Here is an 18517-nt window from a genome sequence, read left to right as displayed (position 1 = left end):
AGAGTATGAACACATGACAAGTAAGGTCCCAGACACAACTCAGCCAGTACAATCCAGTACTGACTTGCAATACTCTCATGAATGCACACTCGTGGAGCACAGACAAAGACTAAAGAGAAACCACGGAGTTCTAAAGTGAGACCTGAATCAATTATGAACATTATAAATGTTTTAAAGATCTATACCGCTTTAAAAATGCTTTATTTGATATCCCAAGGTCTCAGAAAACCTATTCTTTAAAAAGAAAAAGGATCCATAAAAAAAACCTAAACAGACCAATACCCTGAGTAACACCAGCAAGTTAGTTGTTTGATGAAAAAGTGAACTTCCCCTTGCTTGAAGGCAAGTGCTATACAATCACGTATTGAACGCTTTGCACAATTCCTGACACAATGTGCTTTGACTCAGTAAATACCTGTGGCATTTGCTGTCCGCCCAAAGGAATGGAGCTTGGCGGTGTAGCAGACACAGCGGTGGTAGGCGGGAACCGTGGTCTTATTTGCATCCCACCTCGGGCCATAGGTGCGGTGATCATCTTTGAGGACAGAGGGACAACAGACAAAAGTAATCGCAAAACAAGAAATGCAGTGCACTGGCAGGATGAGAAGCACATGCAACCTCCAGGAATTAGGGGGAAGAAGAGCATGAAGGGCAGGTTAGTGAGCTTTTCTCTAAAGGCTAACCTACCATGCTAGCTTGTAAATCAAACTCCTTTTTATCCCCTTTTTATCCATTTTTAGAAAGCATCTAGTGAATTCTACTTATCTTGAGAGAGCTGATATGTAGATTAAGATTCATGGGTCAAGGGTTGACTATGCTATCAGTTGCATCAAGGGCTTTTCCTAAATTTTGCCTGACATCTTGACTTTCCAGAATTCTTGGAAGTAAGTACTCCGAGACTGTTGTCAAGAATGCTCCATATAAGAAACTACATAATGCCATAGGTTTCTGACGTGCTTTCCCCCGCTGGGGACTCAAAGAATTTAGCAGTATTTGCATATTTTTGCATATTTCATTGCAAAAGAATTTGGGAGACAGTTCAACAGCAACTATCAGTAGGAATGCTCCACAGTGAGCAAATTTCAGACCAACCTAACCTACGACAGTATAACAATGACAAAGACAACAAAAAGTACTTCTGGGTTTGAAAAAGCTATTTCCTTCCTTTTATAACCCACAGAATAAGCCAAATATATCCTTGCAATTTCCATCATTTTGACAAATACCCATTCCTCTATTACTAAACTGTCCTAAAAATATTCTGAGTCCACAATCTGCCTCAAGCTAGTTCATGCACTATTTGATTCTTCTGATGTATAGACTGAGCACACCCTAAAGTACAATCATTTAGGACAAATGATGAAGGTTAGCATTAGAATCTGTTTGTATTTTAAAATAGTATTAGGACTACGCTACTCTGCAGTGTCTAGAAGTGCCTTTCAGAACCATCAGCCTGCATGAGCCACATAGATTTAATCATACATATCTGTATAGCTCTCTCTTACTTAAAATTTGATATTACACCATATATGCTGAGAATTTACAGAAAATATAGCATATTTTTGAGGTAGTATTTGGGCAGATTCACTTATCAGTAAAAGAGCTTCTGTTTGGTACTTCAAAGATCTACAGTAAAGTTCTCTGGGCTACTTTTTTTTCCAGCATACATATTACCAAGGAACCTACACAGGCCCTAACTAACCTATGAGTTAATGAAGTCTCCTTTCAGTAAATGGTTTGGGGCATTCTTGCTTAGTGTTCTATGTAAATGGACTGAAGCAGCCAGCAACATGTCTTTAGAAAGTCAGAGAATGCATGTGCTTACAACTGTTAAAAATAAATAAAATTAAATACAACACAGCAGGACTGAAAAAGGAAAGCAATAACTGATAAAGAAAACAGTGTCAAATTCAGCACAGCTGTTAGTTCACAACATCAGAGCAATGCAGTCCCTTTCCATCCAGGCAAAGAGGGATGGTCAGAGATAGGATTTCAAAAGGGCAACAAATGAGAGCGCTTCAGACATCATACACACATGCGCATGTATACACACAGCATGCAGCAGCCACCACAAGCAAACACAACAACCCAGCACTGGCACAAAGCACAGGTGGATGCTACAAAGTGCAGTGAAGAGCTACAGTATCAACATGAGAGCTGGTGAAGCAACACAACCCTAACAAAAAAGAAAAAGGGGAAAAAAAAAAAAGGGACATTGCTAGAAAAAAAAAATAAACATATCCTTCCAGGCACAATCACCCCATCTTAGACCCTCGTGAATGCACATGGATGTCTGGGGTGTGTGAACCCAGGGATGTTATGGTGACCCACAAATCCCATCTTGGACCTGTTTTCTCAAGCCACACCACCAAAGTGTGAAGATTCAGATTATTTCCTCAGAGGTCAAGGAAATTAGAAGCATATTCACAGTTTAAGTGCCTGGCAAACCACTGAACACCAACGTGACAAATTCCAATTCAAAGGCTTTCAGCTGTTTGTTATTTTGTGGTTGGTCAAACACGTATGCACGTGCATGCAACTTTGGTTTTGATTTTTTGCATTTTGAAATGTGTGCTTTGAAAAGGAAGTGTACATATAAAATGACACAAATTCCACTCTCTTAACAAAAGTAGTCTATTTTTCCTGTTCTCCAGCTGATTTATGTTTATGAAACCTGTGACCTTGTGACAAAGGACTCAGGAAAGGTGGTTCCCAAGACTGCATCTGTTTTACGCAAAGCAATAGATTAATGAAAGAGGTTTTGTCAGTCTAAAAACAGAAGACAACCAGAAGTGTTCAAGTTCTTTTGAAAAAGATTTAAAATGAAGGCAAATCCTCCTCTGCAAGTGAAATTGATTTATCTCAACTTACAGAATCAAGAATTTTACCCCATAAAAACACAGGGCAAGCAGAGGAAGAGAATCTACCTCCACCGTAAGATACAAAACCCATATTTGATAAAAATGAAGTAGAATATAACAATTAGAATCCTGAACCTGTAATTTTCTTTCACCTAAAATACAAAGATTCAGAATTCCAAAAATATGCAGCTTCTTGTATGCATATAAGTACTGTGCCGCTGTCAATCCACTAACGGCAGCTCTGATTTCTAAAAGCAACAGCCAATCTGCATTCTGAGCACCTGAAGGAGTTGCACCAGAACAGTGATTTAAACTTTATTGATACTTAACTCCAGTTCATTACAGATTTTCTCTTGGTGCTGCAAGCACTTGTGTGGCACTCTGTGGTCACTAGGACACTACTCACTTTAGTTATCAGCTTCACCTGTGAGTTACATGCTCACAAGGACTAGACACCCAAGCAGGGGAACATTGACATGCATAGTGTCTTTACAACTTCAGAGAACAACTTCAAAACTCAGGTGGATCCATGTTTAAACCTGGGATTGCTTTTACTTTTATGTAGGAAGAATGAACAGAAACTTTGCGGAAAAGGAAAAACACAGCCATAACAACCAAAATTCCAAGTTTGAAAGCCCCTAGAGATTAAGTTTAAATGTAAAAAGCAAAGATTAGGATAGGGTTTGTTTATAACAAAAGCTTCCCTGAACCAAATGAAGAAATCAAGGCAGATTTATTAAAAATGCTGGTGCTAGTGAAAAACTTACTAAATACAAACCAAAATCTACTCTTAAAAGAAACTTCTTATAGATTAAGGAAATTCCATATACACTCTCAATACCGAAGCTGCATTGTAATACTGTACACTGCCACAATCTGAAAACTAAAGATTATATACAGAGAGTATTTACACAAGTACAAGAAACCCATTTAATTATTGGACTTCACAGTGTTAAATGAATTTTAGTGGACTCATATTGCAATGGCATGAACACAAATGGAGTAAAATCTGTAGGTGGAATTTTCTAAACTCCATCCATGATAGATAAAGAGCAATCCCTGAGTCTACTATATGTCTGAATAAAGCTGCAATACAAAACCCACTGTCAACCATCTTATCACCTGAAACTTTTCAAATGCACCATGCTGTTAAGCCACTGGCATATGAATTCACTAAATGGGGCAAGAATTAAGTTGACTACATAAGCACAATCCATCTGCTTAGGAGTTGAAAGAGCACCGTTAAGTTAGTAAAAAGAAAAAAAGTCAGAGTCTCCTTCCAGTCAGCCTAAGTCCCTGCAGCTCCCACCTGGAAATTATTTAAGAAATAAACAGAAGTTTTAATTCACATTTCAACTGTAGAAAGAGAATTCTGCATCGCTGCCAGTATTGTACCAACTGTACTTACCACTGCTCAACTTTCACATCCTGTGTTGACACAAGCAAAAGGACCAATACAGAAACGGAACTTAGCCACCAACAAGGATGTACAATGATGGTACAAGGCACTATTCCTGATACAGGTCTGGGAGATGCATCTTGAACAACCAATTGTTACCACGGTCCATGTAAAAAGCTTCCAAATGTCTCACTACAACTATAGTATCACTTGTGCGCTGAAGGGGAAATGGTGCATGTAGACATGGAATGTCTGGGTATATGAAAAGAACTCTGCCATTAATCCTAGTAAACCTCATTTCACCTGTCTGCTTCAGTCTCTTCATCTACAAAGTGGTGATAATTGTACTTACCCATGTCTGTAAAATGCCTCAATATGAAACACTACAGAGGTAAGCCACGAAAGACTATTTCATATTCTTGTGGAAAATGGGATGAGAGGTTCAGCTCAAGCCATTCCCAATTTTTTTCCCCCATGTCTCCTTCATACCAGACACACATCAAGGAACAATCACTGGGGCTACAAGTGTATTGCAGGATAAGAAAATTGTGTTAGACAACAAGCTTTCACCCAGCACTTTTTTTTTTTTTAATGTAACTCTGCACTTGTGACACATGCCATTTTTTCTTCACAATTCACATCCAGAACAAGAGCAATCTATACTGCCCATTTCACTCAGAAGAGCAAAAGATGAAAGGAACAAGAGGGGAGTGCAAAGAGATTTCACTGTCTATACTATTTTTATGGTTGATACATAGAGATGGAAGGTAAATCACATGTGAGTAAAGATAGCAGGCAAAGATTCACAGTACAGAAATCAGTTTACACAACAAAGCAGTCACCTAAGAAAGTTTAACAAAGGAAGAGGTGATACACTCCAGGTACCAACAATCAGACTTGTAGTGTGACCACAGTAGGCCGTCTTATTGACTGTGCATTCCTGTGTCAGTACAGGAAACAATCTTACCTACTTGAGACAGAGAGCATGCACAGAGAGATTGTCAACGAAATCCTGCCTCTGACTCCAGGCAAAGGAGAAACAGCATAAAAGCCCATATACCCTTTATAAAGGGGAGGACCAATGCTAGACCCCCTCATCAGAAAGCCACCATAAACCCACCTCCATGCTAGTCTCTAGCATGCACTTGCTACAGGCCTGTAACTAGTGACACTGGCTCCTGGGTCCTTACCTGCCCTGAAGCTCCCATCTGAGCAGCTTGGGCCTGAGCTGCTTGCACTGCTGCCGCTGCCTGCTGCTGCTGGACCAGCTGAGCTCTTACCTTGAGTACAAAAAGGAAGAATGAAGTAAACATATGTACCTGATCAGGGCACGACACTTCTTTTACAACTACACTGACTACACTCAAAAGGGGTGTGAAGACAAGATCAGCCTCACATACATACTCTTTCTAAAGACTTTTTGAGCTTTCATTATGAAAGCAAGTTCCGATGTTTCTAACATTTGGAACTGTCTTCCTACAGACTGTGCACCCAAGATTTGATTTCTTCTTGCAACTTCTTTCCGGTTCTATCAGGTCTTCCTACAACAATACTAGATATGTCAACTTTCTGGCAAACATAGTTAACCATGTAACTACTGACTTCCCTCAAGCACACTGTATTAAGCACCTACCAATGACCAACATTTCAAATGTCTATACATTCATTATGACTGTCAGTGTGATGAACATGACATTTCACTAGTCCTAGCTTAGCTAGCAGGAGCACACAGTGGATATATTAACTCATGTATGTGGGGTGAATAATTTCTCAAGTATGGCTGACACTCCTTCCCAGCTAGGCCCAAAGAAAAGCAGGTCTTGGGATTACATCTGAGCTTCTGCTCAACAGCACAGAAAAAACTGACTGTAATGCAACAGTTCAAAAAGCTGCACCATCAAGAGGATGACCCAGCAAGAGGTTCAACACCATAAAACTATTGTCTTGTTCACATTCTCTTCAAGGCATGGTATCTTAACCTTTGACCAAAAACTCTAAACATGGCAGCAGAAGAAAAGCCAGCATGCTAGAGAGCCAACATTGGCTCCAGTCACATGTACTAGGCACTTCAAAGCATTTGCTCATGTCCTAGAACAGCAAACATCATGGAGGTGATATTTCCTTTAACCAGAGTTTGTTTCTTTTTCTTTTTTTTTCTTGTCCATTCAAGAGTAAGACAAGAAATTATTTTTAAATACTAGCTTCATAAATGGTTTTATTATTTCTCTAGAGTATCATAATGAACCAACAATCAGCTGGTCACTAGCCCTTACCTGCATTGCTTTTAATTGCTGGGGCGTAAGAGTAACAGGCATAACCTGACTAGGAATTTGTCCTGAGATTGCCTGTGGCTGAGATACCATGGGCTGAGGTTGAGGCTGGGATTGTGGTGGCAGCTGAGACTGTTGTGCCTGAGCAACCTGCTGCTGTTGTTGCTGCTGCTGTTGCTGCTGCTGTTGTTGCTGTTGCATCTGTTGCATCTGCTGTTGCATTACTTGTTGAGGTGGCTGTTGCTGTATCTGTTGTTGTGGTATTTGTTGCTGTTGTTGCTGCTGCTGCTGTTGCTGCTGCTGTTGTGCCTGCATAGCCTGTGCTGCCTGCAGCTGCTGCATTTGGGCAATTCGCTGTAGTTGCTGCTGCTGCTGCTGCTGTTGCATCTGAAAAGCAGGAAAAGCCAGATAGCTAAAGCTTCCAGCAACGCGATAGCAGCCTTATTTTTATAGCATAAACCAAGAGCAAAGAGAATCCTAGTACACCAGCCTGAGGTTTTAAGCCCAAAGGGAAAGCCCAAACTTTTTATCCACTCACTTTTCATATATCTCAACTCTACATAGCACACGTCCCATGGTTTCAATATTACAAGCTTGTCTTGCTACTAAAACAGTTCTCAAAAGCAAAGATGAAGTCCATCAGCTTCCCCTGTACAAATGGGCTCAAAAGCACTTCTTCAAATGTAAGCAGCCTGCATCAGCACCACTATTTACCAGAAACTGCACTAAAACATGACAGCTGAAGTTTCCTCTTCTGCTTTTATGCCTAAGGATGATACTTTTTTTTAAAGTGGCAATGTGTAATTCACACAACAACAAAACAGCCACTATTTCTAGAGTGCTTTTGGTTCCTTCCCACATCCGTTTTCTTAGAATGAAAGACTACCCTGATATTTATCAGATACATTTAAAGACATCTTTAGTATCTTTAATATCTACTATTAAAGTAGACAAAGAAACAAAGGTTTTAGTTGTCTATTGCTATGACAGAAGAAAGCAACCAAATGACTGTTAAGCCTTTCCTCTAGGAATGTAATATATTATTGCCAATTAACTTGCCAGTCTAAACTGAAGTCCTACCCTAAAGTGGAAACGCATTAATAACTGGCAGAGCTGATGTTAAGTACTTCCACGCAAGCCAAGCCTTACTTGACAAGTAACTGACCACAGATCACCTCAATTGCCATTGTAGTTGTTTGTCATCACCTGCTGTTGGTTTTGCTGCTGCTGCATCTGCAGTTTCAGCATGTGCTGTTGCTGCTGCTGGACGGCTTGCAACTGCTGCTGTTGCTGCTGCTGCTGCTGGGCCGCTGCAGCTGCTGCCGCCTGCTGCTGCTGGACCTGAAACTGTTGTTGCATGGCTGACTGCTGGGCTTGGAATTGCTGCTGCTGCAAAGCCACCTGCTGCTGCTGGAATTGTTGTTGCTGCTGCTGCTGCTGCTGAGCTATCTGCTGAAGCTGAAGTTGGGCTAAAAAGAAGGTAGACTCTACTTAAAACATGAGACCCGAACAGTGCGAGAGACTGTTACCCAGTATAACTCATAATAATTGAAGATAATCCCTAAAGTACATTAATGTTATTTGTTAGCAGCATATACTTTTCCTTCCCCAAATGGATGAGGCACATTAGCAGCAGAATTAATGACACTTCCTACTACCAGCCGTTAATTCTCACTGCCTATATTGAGTCAGCAACCTAGGTAAAGAATGTAAAAATGTGCAGGAGGAAATATACATAGAGGTCACCAGCAGGAAGCACCATACCCTTAGAAAACATGGGTGAGCTCTACAAAAGCAAAGTTCTGATGTTGACATCTTGTAGGATGAACGAAGCATTTTCTCATACGACAGCTAGACTGGAATACATTTATCCCATTAGGTAGCAGTATTTGAAATCAATTCTTCCTGCAGTTCACTTGGCTGATTTAGCCAGAAGCATGAAATCTCTTCAGCACCCCTTCCTTGTGGAAAAGATTTATGTACTGAAAAGCTGATCTAACAATTTCAGTGGTTAAAGCAAACCAAGCACTTACTCGGCTGAGTAGCTGTAGAGACACCAGGCATACCATGAGGGGCCATTCCCGAGGTTCCAGGAGGCTGCTGCTGCCCTGGAAGACTCATCTGTTGTCCCATTGGACCAAGGCCACTCATCCCACTCATCGGTGCTCCTTGAGCTCGGGAAGCCATGCCCATTCCAGGCGCCCCTGCTGGGGGACCCCCAGTTAGATTCTGCAGGGCATTCATTGGATCTACAAAGAAAATAGTTACCAATATGCAGCCAGCCATGCAATTGCCTCCCCAAAATCCTCTGTTCTCCATCATCCACTCTCTGATCTGTCAGCTTCAGACCATGACTAGATGCAACACCCCGAGAATATAGCATTCACTGCTCTGCCTGTAAGACCACAAGAAGCTTCTCGCACATCTCTGCCGCTCTGTAAACAGAGTGGAGATTATTTCAATTGCTTCAGATTGGCAAAGTTCCAAATAGATTCTAAATATATTAGAGAAAAGGAACTTATTAGCCACCTCTGAATTTATATGCAAGTCAAAACCAGCTGCCAAGAAAATTCCATGAGGATATACAGCTCGTAACCTCAAAAATCAAGACTCCACTGTGGATCCAATTAGCCTGTTCCTCCTGAGGTCAACATGGAGAAGCAGTGCTCAGACCAGAGGAAGTACTTTGCTACACAGTTCCCCCATAACATCAAGTTTATTATGCAGTGGATAAAATCAGTGCCTTTCAAGACAATTGTCATAATCTGAATCCTGGGCACTCAGAAAAGAGAAGTCAACAAAGGAATGGCAATTCAAGAGGGCAAAACACAATATGGGGCGCAAAGCAATATTAATCAGGTAAAGAACGCAACATCCCGTCTTTCTTAATACTTTATAAAATAATTTCCAAGTGTCTAGGCTGGATGTTAATCAATCACAGACATTGCATATTTAGCCTACAGAGGGATAAAAATAAAGGATCATACTATGTTCCTAACATACACAGCTGTAAGAATTATCACTGAGGCAGAAGGCATGATCAGATTTAACCTCAGTCATATGGCAGAGTGCATACACCCAACAAACACGTGTACCTCTGCTGCAACACAATGAGGAACCCAAAGCTGGTAACAAGAAGAAACCTGGACTGCTCAGCAGAACTCCTGTTCTTTCAAGAACCTTAAGGCCGTGAGCTAACAAAAGTACAAACAGGGAAACAAACAAGTCTCCTGCGTTACATACAAAGGACTGTCCAAGCCTGTCACCCGCATCACTGAACAACTCCAAGACTACCATGCCACCTTTTGTCTCCTCCATCAGCATTTAGTATTCCAGCTAGGGAATCCACAGCCTTCTTATCCTTAGTACACCACAGCCCTGATTTCTAAGCTATTCTATTTAGAAACGAAACGGGGGGGGCAAAAAAAAAAAAAAAAAGGAGCTCTTACCACTGACTGAGGCTTGAGATTTCTTATTGTCTGCAAAGGAAGAATAATTAATTGCCTTTGTTAATCTTGTCATGTGTAAATTTAGCCCTTCTGATATATTCTCTACAAGAAATACATTTACATAATAATTTAAAAAATTTTAAAAATCAGTCTACTATAGTTCTAACAAAACACATTAATCTAAGCCAATTTGGTAACCAGAATGCTACATAAACAATGTTAAGAAAGCAAAAATACAGGAAAAAATTAGGAAGGTGGAAAAAGTAGTAAGCTTAAATAATTTCTCAAACACTTTTCAATTATTGACAGATGTGTAAAAGAAACACTACTTAGAAATAGGCATGTATATTACAGGAAAAATATTTTAAAGCAACTTGTCACATGCAGAACCATACGCACAAACCCTAAAATTTACTTTTTTGGGAGGATGGGATGAGCAATCCCATTACTGAGGGGGGAAAAGAAAAAGCCAAACCGAAACAATTACTTACGAATATCTCGAAAATGGATAATAAGTCTGGCCACAAGAGAAAGATATTCTTCCTAAAGGTGAAAAAATTAGTATTTTAGTATAGGAAATAAAAACATTGCAACCCTGACTTTCTGGTTCTTCAGTATTCTTCCTCAACATAACATATTTACTTTACAATGGCTGTGGGCTTTTCAGAGGAGTTCTCTTGCAAGGAACAGCCTGTTCATTAACTGAACGACAATATTCTTATTAATAGGTCATTGCGGTTGATGGTACAAGAAGGCCAGGAAACCACAAAGTTCACTGGAAAGAACTTTCATGACAGTTACAATACCAGGATCACAATATGTGAACATAATTATAAACCAATACATCCATTTTCCACTTCTTATCCACTCTAATTCCTTTTTTAAGGATTGAACCTGCTTACATGGTACACTGACTGACTTCAGTTCTTCAACTATGTCACATTCATACTACAAGAACTTTTTTTAAGTTAAGTTAGTATTACAACTACAAGTTAACAACTTTAAAGACTAACATATGATAGAAGCATCAGAAGCAGAAAGACAAATATTCTTTGCAGCATTTTATTAGCGCGCTTCATAATGTGTAAGAGAAACTGCACAGGGCTGAGACAGCCTTCCTGCCCATGAAACACCAACTCACCAGTGAGGATGACATAAGTTTGTGACATCATCATTACAAAACTTTGACCAAGAGAAGTTTTATCTCAGAATTGGCTAATTTGGAGACAGCAACAGTATACAGTTTCTTATAACACTGCTCCAGGAAAGAAGTTTACATTTGGGTAGAGTCTAGAGTTGTACCTGATAACCAGACTTTCACAGAGACCACAGCACTTCCCTTGGTCTTACTCCTGACACAGCCTTTTCATTGATATCTTAGTCTCTCCTGACACCAAACTGGTCATAAGGAATGGTGCCACACTGTAGATAAAGGAAATTGTATGCAATTCACTACACCCAAGTCTTTGGATAAGAATTAAGTGTGGTCCCACATACGCATTAAGTGTTGCAGATATCTTGGACTGAAGTCCAGTTTGATGCATATATTGGATGGAAAACACCTCACTTCCCCTCAGGGTAAAAGTAGCACATACAAATTAAAAATTTTGCATAACTATGTACTCTTAAACAGAAACAGATAACTAAATGCATTGAGTTTTCTGTTTCTGCGGGTTGTTCCAAATTTCTTTTGATACTCCAGTAACTTCTGGAAACAAATAGAGGTACTTTACCCTTGTTTTGGCCTTCATAAATACATGACTCTCCATATCTTTGCTGGATTTATTATGGGCAACACCAGCCTTCCTCATAGCATCATCACTGCAAAACAAGAGGAAAAAACAAGGCTGGGTATTAATTGAGGACATCAGAAAACAACTTCTGTAGTTAGGAAGGTCTGTAAAACTGCCTTTTACCCCTCTCTCATTTATAGATTTAAAAACAAACAAACATTAAAAACCCCACAACACCACTACATATATTACTTAAAATTGCCACCCTTCAAAATTTCTTCAAATGATGGAGAAAAAAGCCAACTAATTTCTAAAAGGCAACACAAATCTTCTTTGCAGAAATTCAAGAGTAACTGCTAAGCAAGTCATCATTTTACCTACTGATGTATTATTTTGACAAAATACCAGGACCTGTTCATTTGAGGAAAGCTGAATGACAGGAATTATGTAACCCATGTTTGGCAAACAACGGGCTTCAGCCTGCTTAGCTTCAGGCATTTTCAAAAGAATCCTCTAAACATAAGGTGGAAGAATTTAAAAAAAAAAAAAATAAATGCCTAAAGTCATAGAGGTTTGACCAATGAGCGAGAAAATGAGTGGAAGCATTGATCAGGGGCAGAGAAGAGCAGAGGTGCAGTGAGGGAGTGGATAACCGACATGAAAGCAGCAGGTGAAGCAATAAGAGGAAAAGAAGGCCCTGTTGATGAAAAGTTGAGGGGAGAAAAATTACAGGTTTGGTAATAAAAAGCCTTCAATTCCCTTACTGTACTTTCCCATTTACCAGCCAGAATCACAGGGACTTGCTGTCCCATGACGAGTCCTCCATCACACCTCTAGTAAATTGGATCTAGATTTGCCCTCTGCTCGGGGATACTGAACATGCAAGATGAAAAGGCAAGAAAAAAACCAAAACCAAAAACCAAACACACAGAAAACCACACATTGCTAAGGATATGGGTGGAAAACAAGGGGTATTCTCAGTTCATGAAAAAGTAGCAAGCAATTCAACTGTGAAACATGCAACAAGATAAAGATGTCCTAAACCGAGGAGTTCAGTCAGGTGAACAGCCCTATTCAAATCCTCTGGGCACTCTCATTCTTGGAAACATTTCACTTCACTGCAAAACCTGTTCTGTTTTAAAGCAGCCTAGAAGCTACAGTCTAAATTCCACAAACAAGTTACCAGGAAATACTTTCACCTTGTAATTAACATCTCAGCAACTTATTTCTCAGTAACTGCTGTTGCACGAGCAGCTACCCTACACTAAATGCCTGTCAGGGTAGCGATCCCTGAAAGTTTTGGCCAGTCTGAAGGGGGACTACCCTTTTCTTCCCCCTGAACTTCTACCACCTCCCATGCAGCAGGAACGGCGCTTGTATGAGCAGTAAGCTGGTTCAGCTTCCTGAATTAACTCAGTAACACAGTCACAGAAGTGAGAAGAGCAGATGCTATAGCCTTAAAATGCAGGAGCTTAGGCTGCCACAACTCGCACCCTTACCTTGCAAACTAGCAGCATACAGCTAACCTGTTGTAGCCTGCAAAGTACAAGACAGTAGAATGTAGCTACCTGCTGCAAGGCTGTCTCATGGTAGCTTGCTCATGTGGTATGGTAGACACAAAAAAAATGCTATTTATTCAGAATGAAAACTGAATCAGAATCCAAACATAATACAGAATAACTAGCTTTAAGGTGAGCTGCTCATATAGAAGCGCTGCTGCAGAGGAAGAAGCTATATCCACTTCTTTTTTGACACCTCCCTTTTTCAGTGCTTTCCCTTTCAGAAAGGCTGCCTCTAAGTCCACGCTACTCTCTGAATCCTCCTTGACTTCTCAGTCCCATAGTACAATGACAATGCCTCTCCTTTGGAGAGCACCAAGAACTAAGCAGGCAGAAAACAGGAAAAAGATTATGCAGAGGGAAGTAAAGGATGTAACATGTAGGTAGTACTGAGCGGATGTCATACAGACAGTGATCAATGTGGTATCAAGAACTTAGGAAACAAACACAACAAAGAAGTTAACTACTTTTATATGTAGCTACCCTTTCCTTTTGATGTTACACAACATGAAAGACATTTTATAATGGCTACATCTGCATTACCAATAATGACACTCCAAGCACTCCATGTCACATCTGTTAACATTCCAATACAGGTTTAGACTAGGAGGAAGAAAAAAAAAAAAAAAACAAAACATACAACTTGTTCTTCGTTCACATATTCATCTGCAATCAATATATAAATATTTATGCTAAAAGACTGGGAAAGTCACTAAAAAAAAAAGTCATAGCTTTAACATAGACTTAAGGATACCAAATAATGTATCGTATCCTTGCAGAACACAAAACTCAACAAAACTATGAAAACTAGATGGTACCAGCCAATTCAACCTTCGTCTGCCTCATAAGCACTTACTAAACACATCATGAGATGTGGGCTAAAACTCTGCCTTTTTCATTTCATGCAGAACACTCAAAGCTGTGGCTTCACAAGATGAAGCATTCAAGACCAACATCAGCTTCAGGAATTCCTCGTCCATTTCGAAGAATCTTGTTTCCAGCCCAACAATGTGCAACCTCTCACTCAGGCCAGCTGGTCTAGTTGAAAAAAATCTGGCAAAACACGTTCTCCTTCAAAACTATCCCAGCTTCCCCATCCAGTTCACACCACAACTGCACGAATCAGTCGTTCCAATGAAACAAAAAGGCAATGAGTTACAGAGCCAATACCACATTAAGCATCACCAAATGCTCCTTCATGAAATGGACTATTTCATCACTATAACAATCAGTTCAACAAACCTCTCCTGCTTAAAACAATGGGGGCGGGGGTGTGTGCTGATAGGCCCTTAGCCACATCTATCCATATTACAAGGTTTAAAAACCTCCAAGTAAACATCAACAAATATATTAAGATTTCACTACTTGATTTTGTGCACATGATGCTGTCCCACACAACATTGCTGTTAGTGACAGATTGGACGTAACAAGTTTCATCAATACCAAACCTCAACGCTGCAATACTCACGTAACAACACAGACTAGCAGAAGACCCAAAGCAGAATCATCCGTATTACTTATTCACATTTGCTTGACAGAACACATAAAGACCTGAAGGGCCTTGGTCCCCAGAACACCACCTTCAGCTACAGAGAGGGAAGCAAAGGACCATCCAGCCTCCCTAAAGCCTTGTTCTACCATTACCTTTCTCTCCAATTCTGCAGGGGTAAAAAAAAACAAACCCCTTCCCTCTACACACATCATCACCTCTTCATAGCTTCACAAGCACATCCTCCAGCACAAGTGATATCCTCCAGTGGAGGTGTCTAGGTAAGAAGCTGCCCCTGCCAAGTTATGTCTGTGTGGCTGCACCATCAGCAGTAGTGAAGAACAACCAAGGTTTAAAATAACCACTTTTTCTGAGTTATTTTTAACTTTGAGACATTTCCCCAACAGGGTGACTGCATGGCAACCCAAACACTTGCAATGAAGAGGTACTGCAGAGGCAGTAGCTTCTTCAGTTCATAGTTGTGTCAAAGTAAGCATTTATAAAACTCATCCCTCACTATCTACAGTCCCAGGAAGGGAGAAACATCTGCCGCCTTGGCCTTTTGAGCCTGAATTGTCATCAGACAACCTGAGCTGGAATATAAAATTAAGGCTGCTTTATGAACTGGTTTTGCAAAGTGTGTCAGGGAGTGCAGCAATGCAGATGATCTTCCTTTTATCAAACCCTCCCACAAAAAAAAACCGAAAAAACCTAACAAAACAACTTTAGCTGATCCACTCATCTCCTGCCTGCTTGTTCCTTGGTCTCCACCTCTACCTCCTTTCATGTGCTCTCCACATTCCCATCCTTATGTCTGTTCACGCATGCTCTTCTTCTCATCTAGCTGAACCATTATCCTATTGAACCTATTCAATCTTAAGTGAGAATATACATATCAAAACTTCAAGTGAAAAACTGAACACAAAACTAATGGACCATCACACAACTTAAGTTACATCCCTTTTCTTCACTCAACACGATTCCCTTTTAACATAGCCTAGAAGTAGCTTGGGGCAGGAACTGTACTCAACTGCATACTGAGTTTCCTACCACACAACCCAGTTCAGATTTGTCCTTTAGGCAATACCAACATTTAAAAACATATTAAGGAATGGCCTTTAGAAAGGAGACTCCCGAAGCACCAGTATGTGTCTGCTCCCTATAAGGGCCAGAATAAAGGTAAGCACAAGTATATAGTCACACTCCTACATCACCGCTGTCTCCTAGAACAACCTGGGACAAGCCAAAGGTGCTCCCTGGCCTCAGTCATCTGAGCTCATCTAGCAACAGTATGAAAGTCCTGCTTGGACCTGCAGTCACACAAGAACCTAACACCAAAAAAAAAAAACCCAAACCATAAAAAAACCCCAAACTTACAGTCAGTGTTGTAAAGGAAACCCAAGGGTGAAATAGCAACACGTTAAGACTTCTGTATCCAGAAGCTATAACAAGGCACTCAAAATGAGTTATGTGCATGTTTAACTTAACTTTTAAGACCAAGTGCTAATATTTATCTTGACAAATATCACTTGTTACTTGCAGGATGAACTGGAAGATATATATACATATAAGAAAGGGTATTTTCGTAACTGTTAGGAACAACCTTCCCACAAATTAAGAAAACTTTCAGATGATTCACCAGATATTTATTTTAATTACCTCCCTCTTCTACCTCCTACGTAAACCTCACTAATGGTAAAACTGGAAGCTCATGGAAATAAATAAAAATTCGTTGCATACAGAACTCCAGTCTTTTTAGGCAATATATTGCTTCCATTTATTATTCAATAAACCTATCTATTATAAACTCTACTTCTGGCTAGCTTCACTTTATTCCAAGTACCAACATGAAGCCAAGCCAAATTGTTTTCTGATATCTAGCACATATTAATCACTTTAAAAAAAAAAAAATCCACTGCAGTCATTGTACACTTACCCAGTAACAGGTTTGTTTGCTTTTTAAACAAGATAGTGAATACAAACACACGATATATACTATAAAACTGGATGGAGTGCAAGGAAGAAATATCACTTACAGACACAATCTTAAAAAAAAAAAAAAAAAAGACTGTGTCAATACATCTGTAACAAAAAGCACACAGGTTATATACAGACATCTGCGCACATATGTAAAAGACAACAAACTGAGGACATTTTATTTCTACTTTTACACAGCAAGAATAAAAAGTTTAGGATTACTGTCATCTCTTCATATGGCATTAACCTTAAAGATTTTATTAGTCAGTAGTAGTAATTTTTTAATCTCTTGCTGTATGCTTCCATTGAAACATTTATCAGCAGCGTTTCCTGCTCAGAGAGAATAAAGCAGTTACAGTTTGCAGGTCAAACACAAAACCAAAGGTTTATTGTGTTAAGGTTTGTATCTGCTTACTCATATTTATTTCTTCAAAGTTACACACCATTTGAGGGCACTTTAGTTTACCTGTTTTCATGAAAGAGTCGAAGAGGAGGAGAAGAAAAAGCAAGGGACTAATCTAACAACATGAATAACCTTGCAGAAAGTTTAGAAAGTAAAACATCAGTTCCGAGCACCAAGAAAGTTTGCACGGCTTTGACAGACACACGATTGTATTTCTTTAATGAATACCATAACAGTTTAATTCTGAGACAGCACCTTAAGCCTACAGCTAGGCAGTAAAACCACCTGCAGTCAAACAGCATACTGTTTATGTATCATTTAAAAAAAAAAGACAGCCCGTTTTTAAATATTGATTCTCATACGCAACAAGGCAAAATCGAGCTTTTCACACAAACATAAATAAGGATTTCAATGTTACTTCAGAAGCACTGAACAGTGCTTTCACTTCTGTAATAACCATCTTTTGTAGGGTAAAAGAGCCTTCCATAAAATAGAAAAAGCATGCGTAGCAGCAAAGTCGTTCAAGTAAAGTGATTGTTTCATAAACAACTGACAAGGCAACAAGCTGAGCTTTTTTTAACAGCCTTTTAAGCACCAGATAGATACCAATTACGAGTATGCTTGCTAAAGTAAATCCCTGTCCAAAATAACAAAAAAATTAAGTCACCGACATTTTTTATTTCATTTTTGCCCTAAAAAAGTGAGATGCAAGATCGCAACAGTGAGTTTCATAGGACAGAATATGTCAAAGTTGGCAACACTATGGGCACTGCCAGAATCGACCCTAAAGCAGATGCTGTCAAGCCGGACGAGAAGCCAGTATTCCTGGGGAAGAGGGAAGCGAAAGGGAAGGCGGTGCGGAGAAATGAAGTCAAAGAACAGGCCCGGCTACCCCCGCACAGGGTCTGAGCAAGTCCTGCTAACGAGGCCCCCTCACCAGGGGACGGCGAAAGGGCCCGGGGGAGAGGAAACACCGGGGATCACGGACAAACCCGGGCAGCAAGAGGAGGACCAGGAAGGACTCGCAGAGGAGCGAAGACGCGTGGGACGCGTCCACCCGGGCGCGGGCGGCCCCGGGGGCAGCAGGAGCCACCGAATCCCCTCTAGCAGCAGCGAAGGCCCGCCTGAGGCCTACTTCGCGCTGAGGCCGCAGCCCGCACTCACATCTGGCTGACGAGCTTCTGACGGAAGTTGGTGCTGCGCCAGTCGGTCTCGGGCCCGGTCACGTCCATCCCTGCCTCCACCGCGAGCGCCGCCCGCCGCTACCGCCGCGCTCCCCGCCGCCGCCTCTCCGCACGCCACCGCGGAAGCGTCGCGCACCCACTTCCGGTGCGCTGAAGGCTTGGGGGAAATGGAGTCCCGGCGCGGAGACCCACC

The 18517-nt window shown here is 40.7% G+C and overlaps 1 protein-coding gene across 4 annotated transcripts in view; it reads right to left on the bottom strand.

Annotated features, from left to right (window-relative positions):
• Positions 1-18493, bottom strand: part of MED15 (mediator complex subunit 15) — a 30025-nt gene extending 11532 nt beyond the window's left edge. Inside the window, exons 1-9 of one of the 4 annotated variants that reach the window (XM_054219564.1) lie at positions 18305-18493; positions 11713-11800; positions 10471-10522; positions 9980-10009; positions 8564-8779; positions 7737-7999; positions 6534-6917; positions 5451-5540; positions 416-535 (exon numbers count right to left, since the gene is read on the bottom strand). In XM_054219564.1, coding sequence (XP_054075539.1) covers positions 416-535; positions 5451-5540; positions 6534-6917; positions 7737-7999; positions 8564-8779; positions 9980-10009; positions 10471-10522; positions 11713-11800; positions 18305-18372 — 1311 coding nt within the window. In that variant the 5' untranslated portion in view covers positions 18373-18493. The remainder of the gene's footprint in view (positions 1-415; positions 536-5450; positions 5541-6533; positions 6918-7736; positions 8000-8563; positions 8780-9979; positions 10010-10470; positions 10523-11712; positions 11801-18304) is intronic. The other 3 variants (XM_054219563.1, XM_054219562.1, XM_054219565.1) reach the window with 3 other exon arrangements.
• Positions 18494-18517: the final 24 nt, after the last annotated feature.

Source organism: Rissa tridactyla, chromosome 13, assembly GCF_028500815.1.
Source record: "Rissa tridactyla isolate bRisTri1 chromosome 13, bRisTri1.patW.cur.20221130, whole genome shotgun sequence".
Classification (NCBI taxonomy): domain Eukaryota; kingdom Metazoa; phylum Chordata; class Aves; order Charadriiformes; family Laridae; genus Rissa; species Rissa tridactyla.
This window is presented reverse-complemented; position numbering and strand designations above follow the sequence as displayed.